This window comes from Cervus canadensis, chromosome 2 (genome assembly GCF_019320065.1).
Source record: "Cervus canadensis isolate Bull #8, Minnesota chromosome 2, ASM1932006v1, whole genome shotgun sequence".
NCBI classification, from domain to species: domain Eukaryota; kingdom Metazoa; phylum Chordata; class Mammalia; order Artiodactyla; family Cervidae; genus Cervus; species Cervus canadensis.
This window is the reverse complement of record NC_057387.1, coordinates 88,682,076-88,693,593: the sequence shown is the minus strand read 5'-3', so window position 1 is coordinate 88,693,593 and position 11,518 is coordinate 88,682,076. Positions and strand designations below refer to the sequence as shown.

The 11,518-nt window shown below is 41.2% G+C and overlaps 1 protein-coding gene across 2 annotated transcripts in view; it reads left to right on the top strand.

Moving 5' to 3' along the window:
• Positions 1-311: 311 nt before the first annotated feature.
• The window catches only part of ZYG11A (zyg-11 family member A, cell cycle regulator), a 58,967-nt gene continuing 47,760 nt past the window's right edge, over positions 312-11,518 (top strand). Inside the window, exon 1 of one of the 2 annotated variants that reach the window (XM_043461295.1) lies at positions 312-617. In XM_043461295.1, coding sequence (XP_043317230.1) covers positions 528-617 — 90 coding nt within the window. In that variant the 5' untranslated portion in view covers positions 312-527. The remainder of the gene's footprint in view (positions 618-11,518) is intronic. The other variant, XM_043461296.1, reaches the window with a different exon arrangement.

Sequence of the window (11,518 nt, the reverse complement as noted above, 5' to 3'; positions counted from 1 at the left end):
GGAGGAAGTGTGTAAGTTATACCCAAATACTACTCCTTTTTATAAGGTACGGCAGTTTTTTTGGGTTTGGGTATGATGGACCCTGAAATCAATGCCCCTGGGGACACAGAGGGACCACCATATTCCGTTTCCCAACTCCACAGAGCTGGTCCGTGGGCGTGCCTGTGGTATTGAATCCTAGGGCGTAGGTTTTGTGGGAGACTTGGTCATAGACGTGTGGGTAGGCGTTGAGTGAGTGGTTGGTCTCTGCGGCGGCGTGAAGGAGGTGGAAGGAGAACGGTTGGGTCCTCACCGGATGGAGTGGTGGGTGGCCCGGGTGGGGGTGGTGAGGCCCGTCCTGGGGGCGGGGTCTACGGTGGGCGAGTGCGCGTCGCGGCGCCCGGCATTTCAAACCTCGCGGCTAGACCGCTGAGAGTCTGCTCCCCGAGCCGGTTGCTCAGCTGCTTCTCAGCGCGGGTCGAATCCACCTCTCGCGGGATCCAGGCCCAGCTCGACGGCAACTCTCTCCTCGACGCCTCGCCGTCGCCATGGTTCACTTCTTGCACCCGGGCCTTTCGCCCCGGACCATCATCCCCCCGGACGCTCGGAAGGATATACTAGGCTGCCTTGTGGTGCAGGTGAGCTCCGAGGAGGGCAAGGGACGGGGACAGGAAATGGAACGCGAACCTCGGCTGGACGTCCGGCCCCGGGACAGCACGGCAAGTCGTCGGGGACCGTGCGGAGACATTTTTGGCTCATTTGACCGACCCGGGGGGTAAAGTCTGAAGAGGCTGAGTCCCTGTTAGGCTTCTGTCTTCAGATGCTGGGAAGTGCTTGTTGGAGAGGAGTTTTCCGCCCGGGGCGTCCCAGCCTCCGGGCCGAGCGTGCCGACCCTGCGCGGCGGAGGCGTGGCGGGGTGTGTCCCGCCTCACGCTTGACCTTGGGCGGGTCCTCTCCTCTGGGCCCCTTGGTTCTCCTGTGCTAGTGAGTGCGTGCGTGCTAACTCGCTTCAGTCGTTTCCGACTCTTTGCGACCCTATGGACTGTAGCCCACCAGGCTTCTCTGTCCATGGGATTCTCCAGTAAGAATACTGGAGTGGACTACTCCTCCAGGGGTATCTTCCCTACCCAGGGATCGAACGCGTGTCTCCTGTTTCCTGCATTGGCAGGCGGATTGATTAGCGCCACCTGGGAAGACTATGTGCAAGCGCGGGCGACAGCTATTTTGCAAGGTGGTGTTAAGTTTAGACCCGTTTTTATGCTTGGCCCGTGGCGTTTATTGTCATCCTCCGCCCAAATACCTTAAACTTCGGCTGTTCCCAAACGTATGTTGGGGACTTGTTGCTCCCAAGAGTATGCGACCTGTCGGTCCTGGGATTGTTAACAGAAAGAGCCCGCCTGGAAGAACTGGAACCCCAAAGAGTGAAATTCCTGAAATTCCATGTGTTCGTTTCGGCCCCGCGCCCCGTTTCCCTCGGAATGCCTTTCAAACGAAATTGAGCAACATGCAAACCAAAAGAGTGTGTGTTTGGAGCCTACTGTGTGTCAGTTGTCGTATTTCTAAAATCTCTCGGATTTTTTTGTAGTCATTGATGGTCTCTGTTTTACTAGTGTGTAGGAAAATTGAGAACCCTTGACTTGCTCAAGATCTTAAACCTAAAAAAAAAAAAAAAAAAGATCTTAAACCTGACATAATTTCTGGTGTGACTCCGTATTCTACAAAACCCCAAGGGCCACCCTTCTTAGAGCTCAAAATCTAGTGAACGCTCAACCCACAGTTAGTATGGAGGAAAGGAAATATTCACATTGAGTTTGCACTTTACACACTAACGCCTTGTTGGCCTTTGTGTCCTGCAGAGATCTAACCTGTAATCCTGTAGACCTTTTTGGGCTCACTTTTAAAAGCTTCTTAAATAATGCCTAGATTTGTTTGTTATTGTTCAGTTGCTAAGTCCTGTCTGGCTCTTTAGCGATCCCAAGGACAGCAACACTGCTACTCTCCCCTGTCCTTCACTATCTCCTGGAGTTTGCTCAAATTCACGTCTTTTGAGTTGGTGATGCTATCTCATCATCTCATCCTCTGCCTCTCCCTTCTCCTTTTGCTTTCAATCTTTCCGGGCATTGGGCTTCCCTGATAGCTCAGTTGGTCAAGAATCCGCCTGCAATGCAGGAGATTCCTCGTTAGGGAAGAAGCGCTGGAGAAGGGATAGGCTACCCACTTCAGTATTCTTGGGCTTGCCTTGTGGCTCAGCTGGTAAAGAATCTGCCTGCAATGCAGGAGACCTGGGTTCTGTCCCTGGGTTGAGATCCCCTGGGGAGGGCAAGGCTACCCTTTCCAGTATTTTGGCCTGGAGAATTTCATGGACTGTACAGTCCATGAGGTCGCAGAGTTAGACAGGACTGAATGACTTTCTTCACTTTCCCAGCATACGGGTCTTTTCCAGTGAGTCAGCTTTTTGCCTCAGGTGGCCAAAATATTGGAGTTTCAGCTTCAGCATCAGTCCTTCCAATGAATATTTAGGGTTGATGTCCTTTAGGATTGACTGGCTTGATCTTGCTGTCCAAGCGACTCTGAAGAGTATTCTCTAACACCGCAATTTGAAAGCATAAATTCTTTGGTGCTCAGCTTTCTTTATGGTCCAACTCTCACATCTGTACATGACTACTGGAAAAACCATAGCTATTTGGACCTTTGTAGGCAAAGTGATGGCTCTGCTTTTTGATACTCTGTCTGGGTTTATCATAGCTTTCCTTCCATGGCACAAGCGTCTTTTAATTTCATGACTGCAGTCACAGTCCACAGTGATTTTGGAGCCCAAGAAAATAGTTTGCTACTGCTTCCACTTTTTCTCTTTCTCTTTGTCATCAAGTGATGGGACCAGATGCCATCATCTTAGTTTTTTGAATGTATACTGTTGGGGTATGAGGTTGAAAGAGGAGAGTGAAAAAGCTGGCTTAAAACTCAACATTCAAAAAATGAAGATCATGGCCTCTCGTCCCATCACTTCATGGCAAATAGATGAGGAAAAAATGGAAACAGTGACAGACTTTATTTTCTTGGGCTCAAAAATCACTATAGATGGTGGCTGCATCCATGAGATTAAAAGATGCTTGCTCCTTGGAAGAAAAGCTATGACAAACCTAGACAGTATATTAAAAAGCAGAGACTACTTTTCCAGCAAAGGTCGGTCTAGTCAAAGCTATGGTTTTTCCAGTAGTCATGTATGGATGTGAGAGTTGGACAATAAAGAAAGCTGAGCACCAAAGAATTGATGCTTTTGAACTGTGGTGTTGGAGAGGGCTCTTGAGAGTCCCTTGGACTGCAAGATCCAACCAGTCAATCCTAAATGAAATCAATCCTGAATATTCATTGGAAGGACTGATGCTGAAGCAGAAGCTGCATTACTTTGGCCACCTGATGCGAAGAACTGACTCATTTGAAAAGACGGAAGGCAGGAGGAGAAGGGGATGACAGAAGATGAGATGGTTGGATGGCATCACTGACTTGATGGACTAGATGGAGTTTGAGCAAGTTCTGGGAGTTGGTGATGGATAGGGAAGCCTGGTATGCTGCAGTGCACGGGGTCGCAAAGAGGCTGAGCAACTGAACTGAACTTTAACCCTTAGCAAGAGGCTCTTATTTCCTCTTCACTTTCTGCCATTAGAGTGGTATCCTCTGCATATCTGAGGTGATTGTTGTTAGTCCAGCAATCTTGATTCCAGCTTGTGATTCATCCAGCCTGACATTTGTTTGTAGCTAATGGAAAAGCTGAGTTGTTAACATATGTCCTAGCACAGCATGTCAAGTACATTTTTTGCTGCTACTGACGTAATTGAAAAGCAAGGTTTTCTTTTGAAAAGTGATCAGACGAATTCATTTCTGTGTGGTTCCACGCTGTACTGTGTACATTTGTTTGATTAAGATTTTATTTTTAATTAATTTAAAAAATCATACAATTCATGAATACTTTTCCTTTAGATTTCTCTATGTTGTTTTAAATTTTATTTAGCAATGTTTTGTAGTTTTTAGTGTAAATGTCTGTTACATATTTTGTTAAATTTACCCCTGTTTTCGTTAGTACTGTAAATATTTGTTAAAAGTTTGTAGTTTGGGGGGTGTACTGATCTTGTATCTTATGACTTTGCTAAAGCTACTTTAAAAAAAAATAGAAAAAAGAAAAAAAAAGAAAAAAATTTAATCAAAAGTTGGTTTTTTGCAAAGATCAATGAAATTGATAGGTCTTTAGCCAGGATAACCAAAGGAAGACTGAAATAACCAATGTCAGAATGAAGGAGCTATTATCACTACTGATGTAAAGCCACATATATTCTCTCATTATTTTGTTTTGTTTTGTTTTCTTAAGATTTTCTTTATAATCTGTTATCTGCAAATAAAGACAGCTTTACTTATTCCCTTTCAATCTGTTCTTCATATTTCCTTTCCTCAAAAATGCAGTATCTAGGACCTTGTGTAGAATGTAGGAGAGAAGTGGTGAGAAGGGACATCTTTATATCGTTCTAGCTCTTTTGGTTTTCCCGTAGATGCCTTTTATCAAAATAAGGAAGTTTTCTTCTATTCTTAGTTTGCTGATTTTTTTGTTTTTGTTTTTTTCAATCATGGTAATCATGAATGTGTTTTGAAATTTATTGAAATACTTTTCTCAGTGTATATTAAAGATGTATGTTTTTGTTTTTTATTGTGTTGATGTGGTAGGTTTTATTGATTGTGAATTTAACTTTACATTGTTGGACCTTAGTTCCTGGACCAGGAATTGAACTCTCACCTTTGACAGTGAAAGCTCAGAGTCCTAGCCACTGGACTGCCAGAGAATTCCCTCCATTGAGTGGTTTTTTTTTTCCCAATTGATTATTTTTAAAGTTTCATTTTATCTTTTCTGTTGACTTACTAGTTCTGTTCCTCTTCTCTGAATGGTCACACAAAGATAACAGTTGGGGTCTCAGACCCCATTCTCTTTTGTTAAGTCTCACATTAATGAAATTTGCAAAGATGTAAAACAGTGCTGCCATCATCACTAAACTTTTAAAAATTCTTTTTGAAAATGTAGCTCTTAAAAAAAAATGTTCTTTGTTGGGAATTTCCTGGTAATCCAGGACTTGGTGCTTTTCCTGCTGTGGGTGCAGGTTCAGTCCTTGGTCTGGGAACTAAGATCCCACAAGCCATGTGGTATGACCAGAAAAAAAAATGTTGTGTGAACATGTAATTGGTTTAACTTTTATTATTTCTGAGTGAGTTAATATATATTTTAAAGATTTCTTAGTTTTAACTTATAATATAGTAAATGTTGATAGATGCAATCCAGTTTTTAAGAGTACTGTTGATCCTAAGACTAAAAAAGTTAGAGAGTCACAGGTCTAGGTTTTAAAATGTACACGTTTGACTTATTGCACTACTTTTAAATATATCACTTCCGCTTACAACAGTATTCTTTCATTTTCTCCCCTCTTTCCTGTCCTTTGTACTATTGAAATAATACATTTTACTTTTGTAATTGCACAGTATATTGTTTTTACTTTTTCTTTGATCAGTTATTAAAGGAATTAGGAAATAAGAAAAATAGTTTTATATTTATCCACATGCTCCTGTTCCCAGTACTCTTCCCTTTTCTCTTTTCTCTAGATCCCAAATATCCATTTTGTATAATGTTTCTTTACTTAAAGAACATTTTTCCTTTCTTATAGTGTAGATCTGCAGATGATAGGTTCTTTCTACTTTGTCTGAAAGTATCTTTATTTTACCTTTGTTTTTGAAAGATATATTCAATGCTCATAGTTTTTCTTCCTACTGCACTTAAATTTTTTAGAAAATATTTAGCTGTATTTTTGTTGCTGCATGGGCTTTTTTTCCCTTAGTTGTGGTGAGCCGGGGTATTCTCTAGTTGCAGTGCAGGGCCTTCTCTTGTTGCTGAGCACAGGCTCTAGGGTGTGCGGGCCTCAGTAGTTTGGGCACGTGGCCTCAGTAGTTGTGGCTCCGGGGCTCTAGGGCACAGGCTCAGTAGTTGTGGCACGTAGGCTTAGTTGCTCTGAGGCATGTGGGATCTTTGTGAATCAGGGATAGAATCCATGTCCCTTGTGCTGGCAGGTGGATTCTTTACCACTCAGTCACCAGGAAAGCCCTCTACAGCACTTTAAAAGTGTTGCTTCATTGTCTTTTGGCTAGCATTGCTTCTGATGAAAAGTCAGTGGTCACATTTTTTCATTTTAAACTGTCCACAGTACCTCTAGCTCCCCCTGCCCCACCCCAGCTTAGGTTTTTCATTTTATCATAGGTTTTTAGCCATTTGTCATGTAGTGTCTTTTGTTTATTTCACTTTGGGTCCATTTTTGCTTTCGGGATCAGTTGGTTTATATTTTGTATCTAATTTCAATATTTTTTGACTTTTTAAAAAAGTTGTTAAGTTTATTGTTTTTTGTACCTGGTGAATTAGCTATGTAATTCAATAAATATTAAACTGTAAAACAATTTCATAGGTTCCAAGTATAGGACGTTGTCCTTGTTGACCTTTTTTATTTTTAAGTTTATATATTTATTTTCTTGCTGCATGTGGGCTTTCTCTAGTCTCTGTTGAGATTCCATATTTATTCCCTCATTATATTCATATTCTCCTGTATATCCGTGAATTATAATACCTATTTTAAAGTTCTTGTTTGCTAATTATGTTATTTCTGGATCTATTTCTTGCTCTCTTTTTTTGGCTGCATCATGCAGTTTGTAGGATCTTAGTTCCCCATCCAGGGATTAAACCCAAACCCTCTGTAGTGAAATTGTGGAGCCCTAATCACCAGACCTCCAGGGAGTTCCCTGGGTCTATTTCTGGTGACTGATTTTATTTTCTTTCCTGCTTCTTACCGTTTCCTATATTTTATTGTAAGCTAAACATTATGGATCCTAGTGTGTTTAGATTTTTGTTGTCTTTTTGAGCCAGGCCTATATTTGAGGTTTTTAAAACAGATTTTTTTTTTTGGTCTGTGTTCTGCAGCTCATGGGATCTTTGTTTCTGACCAGGGATGGAACCGAGGCCCTCAGCAGTGAAAGCGCAGTGTCCTTACCACTGACTGGACTGCTGGGGATTTTCTGGGGGTGTTTTTTTGGCTGAGCTGGGTGAAGATCTTTAGTTGCAGCTTTGTAACTCTTAGTTGCAGCATGTGGGATCTAGTGCCCTGACAAGGGATCAAACCTTGGCTCCCTGCATTGGAGTCCCAGTTCGAAGTCTCAGTCACTGGACTACCAAGAAAGTCTCTCTGAGGTTTTTAAAGTGCTATTGAAGGGACTTCTCTGGAGGTCCAGTGGTTAAGGAATGCAGGAGCACAGGTTTGATCCCTGGTCTGGGAATTAAGATCCTGCATGCGCAAGCCACATGGTGTGGCCAAAAATAATAACAAAACAAAAGCAAAAAAATGCTGTTGTAAACTTTTAAAGTTTAATTTTCTAACTGTTGGTTGTATATAAAATACAGCTTTTTGTTTTTGATTTTTTACCTTATACCCATTAAAACATGTTAATTAGAGTTTAGTAGTGTTTTGTATTTTAGAAACGATGAATCTAAACCCTCGGTTGAAATGGATTGGAAACAGATTAAGAGTGGAAGTAGAGTAATTTGGAGTTTTTTAGTATTCTTGGAAAGATATGTTAGTGACTTGGGTTAGGAATGGGTAGTGGAGTTAGAAAGAAAGGGATGAACTAGAAACTTATTTGGGAGGTTTGATAGTCATACAGCAGGAAATAGATGACACAGTCAGAATAGGGCTAATTTAATGAGAGTTTTGGAGAAGGAAATGGCAGCCCACTCCAGTGTTCTTGCCTGGAGAATCCCAGGGACTGCGGAGCCTGGTGGGCTGCTGTCTGTGGGGTCGCACAGAGTCGGACACGGCTGAAGCGACTCAGCAGCAGCAGCAGCAGCAATAAGAGTTTAATTAAGGGATTACTTCCAAAGATAAGGGAGAGGTATGGAAAACCACAATAATATACTACTTCATGTCTAGGGACAGTACCTCTTGCCACCCCTAGGCCCAGAGGACCTCTCAGAAGGAATGTCTTAGTTCATTTAGGCTGCTGTGACTAAAATTCTGTAGACTGGGTGATTCATAAAAAACATAAATTTATTTCTCACAGTTCTGGAAACTAGGAAGTTCAAGATCAAGGTGCTGGAAGATTTGGTGTCTGGTGAGAGCCCACTTCCTGGTTCATGCACATCTTTTTCCTGCGTTCTCACATGGCAGAAGGGACGAGGGAACTATCTGAGGTCACTCTTGTATGGGCACTAATTCCATTCAGTGACGGCTTCACCCTCATGACCTAATGACTTCCCAAGGTTCCTCCCTCCAAACATCAGATTAGAGGTTGGATTGCAGTGTAAGAATTTTGGAAGAATGCAGACATTTAGTCAATAGCAAGAACAGAGGACTAATCTTAGAGGAGTGATTAGTGTGACATAGCCAGCCCAAGATACTTTAAATGAGAAAGAACAGGGGAAATTATCTGTGTGGAGTTATAGCCCCCAAAACTTATATCCAAGTCTTAACCCTTAGAACCTGTGAATTTGACCTTTGGAGTCAGTATGTTTGCAAATGTAAGTTGAGGATCTTCCCCTCTTGCTTCTCTGCCCCCCGACCAGGTGGCTTGTGGGACTGGGGATTGAATTTGGGCCCTTGGCAGTGAAAGCACAGTCTTAACTGCTGGACCACCAGGGAATTCCCAGGTTGAGTATCTTGGTGAGAACATCTGATCCATCCTAAAATTTTAGGCCAGACCCTAAATCTAATGTCTGGATTTATAGTGTTTATAAGATAAAGGGATAGAGATTTGAGACCTAGAGATACAGGGATGTGAAGATCAGAGTTGAGCTGCCACAAGCCAAGGGAAACCACAGCCCCCAGAAGCTGATCACGTAAGAATTCTTCGCTAGAGCCTTCAGAGGGACAATGGTCCTGCTCATACTTTGGTTTTTGGACTTCTGTCTTCCAGAACTGTGAGAGAATAGGTATCTGTTATTTTTAGCCACCAATTTTATGGTAATTTGTTATAGAAAATTACCTAGGAAACTAATACGTGTTCCAGTTTTTTGAGAGTTTCATGTCAGAACCAAACTAACAGCCAGAGGGTAAGGGAACCTATTCATGGGAACCTATTCATAGGATCTGTACAAGTCACCTCAGCAGTAGAGGTGGAGAAGATTGAGTGGGTCTGGGTGGGAGGTAGTTAGCAAATAGAAGATGTCTGGCACAGGTAGAACCAGTAGGATTTGCTAATGTATTGGATCTGTGTGTTTTGTGGGATGTTGATTAAAGATAAGGAAATGTCAGTAAAGATTAAACAGCTGAATAGATGTTATGCCATTTACTGACTAGGGAAAGACTGGATAAATGTAGCTTCCTACATGGTAAGTTTGAAATATTTGTCTGACATGGTTAAGTAGATATGTCAGGGAGACAACTGGTTATCTAACACTGGCTTAAAGAGAGATCTGACCTGAAGATACTAATGTAGAATTCATTGGATTTATAGATAAGATTTAGAATCTCATGTTATCAGTAATCAAACATTATAGAAGCAGAGTTATTAGTCATTAGTGGTCTTGATGGGAAGTCAGTCTCTAAAACGTACTACTGATTTATAAAACAAAGACAAGTAACGAAATACTGTGGTATAATTCTATGTATATAAAGTTCAAAAACATGTAGAACTAAATAATATTCAGGATAATGGTTACTTCTGGGTGAAGGGATAAGTAGCCTCAGGAAAGGGTATATAGGGACTTCAGAAATTTGATATATTCTATTTAAGCTGTGTCATGAATACAAAAATATTTTTAAAATATATTGTTTTATATTTAAATGTTTTACATATGTTCTAAACATTATTTATGTGGATTTAATCTTTACTGTATTTTAAAAATGAGACAGCCATGTCCAATAATTTGGCAAATAATGTCATAAAGCCTTAAAAAGAAGTATTCTGGATAAAATGCAGCAAACTCAATTACAGAGTAAAGGAAATCCCCAGCATCCCCACCCAATTCATAGAAGCTGGAAATCACCACTGTAAGCAGGTCCTAAAATAACCAAAGATTACAGACTAGACCTTTGCCAAGGCCAGGTGGGAAGTTTGAATGGAGACTGTGAATTGTAATATATATATATATATATATATATGTATAAACATGAACTAACAAAAGCTGGTCATACTTCATGGAAATGGTAGATCTAAAGGTCTGCTTATGGAAAAGAGAAACAGGGAACCTTGTCAGTTTTGGCTTGGATTTTTGAATGAGAAATATATCTCCTAAAAATGTGGAATCACAAGTCTGTCCTCATACAGACTCAGGGTTTTAATTGACATTTCTTGCTTGGTTCAGGAAATGTGTAGCTGAGAAATTATCAAAATGGTCACTGTTGATGCCCCTGGGTAAGTAGAATTTAGCATAACCACCTGATGTGGTTCAGTGGTTAAGACTATGTACTCCCAATTTTAGGGGCGTGGATTTGATTGCTGGTTGGGGAGCTAATATCCTGTACACTGTGCCATGAGGCCTTAAAAAAAAGAAAAGATTAGCTCACAATCTTAAATTATAAAACATGAACTTCTCTGATTAAGAATCAACAGAATCAGGGGCTTTCCTGGTGTTCTAGTGGTTGGCAATCTGCCTGCCAGTGCAGGAGATAACAGGTTTGATCTCTGGTTTGGGAAGATCCCACATGCCATGGGGCACCTAAGCCTATGTGCCACAATACTGAGCCCTGTGATCCAGAGCCCAAGAGCCACAACTACTGAAGCCTGTGCTTCTAGAGCCTGTGCTCCCCACCAAGAGAAGCCACCGCAATGAGAAGCCCGTACAGTACGGTAAAGCCCCAGCAGAGTCAAAAACAAATAAACACGTAAATCTTTTAAAAAAAGAATCAACAGAATTAGATTCCCAGAGACTTCAGAAAATGGTATTATTGAAACACTATAAAACAAGTGTGTTTAAAATTTATTAAATAAATGATTAAATAAAAAAATGAAAAAAGAGCAATGTACAATTAGACTATGAAGAACTAAATGTGGCAGAATAAAGAAAAAGTGACTTGGAAGATAGATCTGTAGAAATTACCCACAGGAAGCATAATTTCCGTTTTCACATGGGGCATATGAACCAATTCTGGAATTTGAGACCCAAGTAAAAGTCTGCTAAGACTGTTTCAGGGAATTTTTTTGCTTCCCTGAAACTGATGTTTCTTTCTGACATGAATTCTGACATGGCCAGGATTTGAAGCAGTTGAAACTCTCATATGTTCTTTTGGGAATGCAAAATAATAGAGCCACATTGCAAGAACAGATGAGTACTTTTCTTATGTAAAGTTAAATACACACTTAACATGTAGAAAGTGTGGAATTCCAGGGACACAGAAATCCCATTTTTAGGTGACTACCCAAGAAAAATAAAAACTGTGTTCCCACAAAAGTTTATGTGGGAAGCCCCACCAGGGACTTTCCTGGTGGTCTACTGGTTGGGAATTTAACAGCCAGTGCAAGGGACACAGTT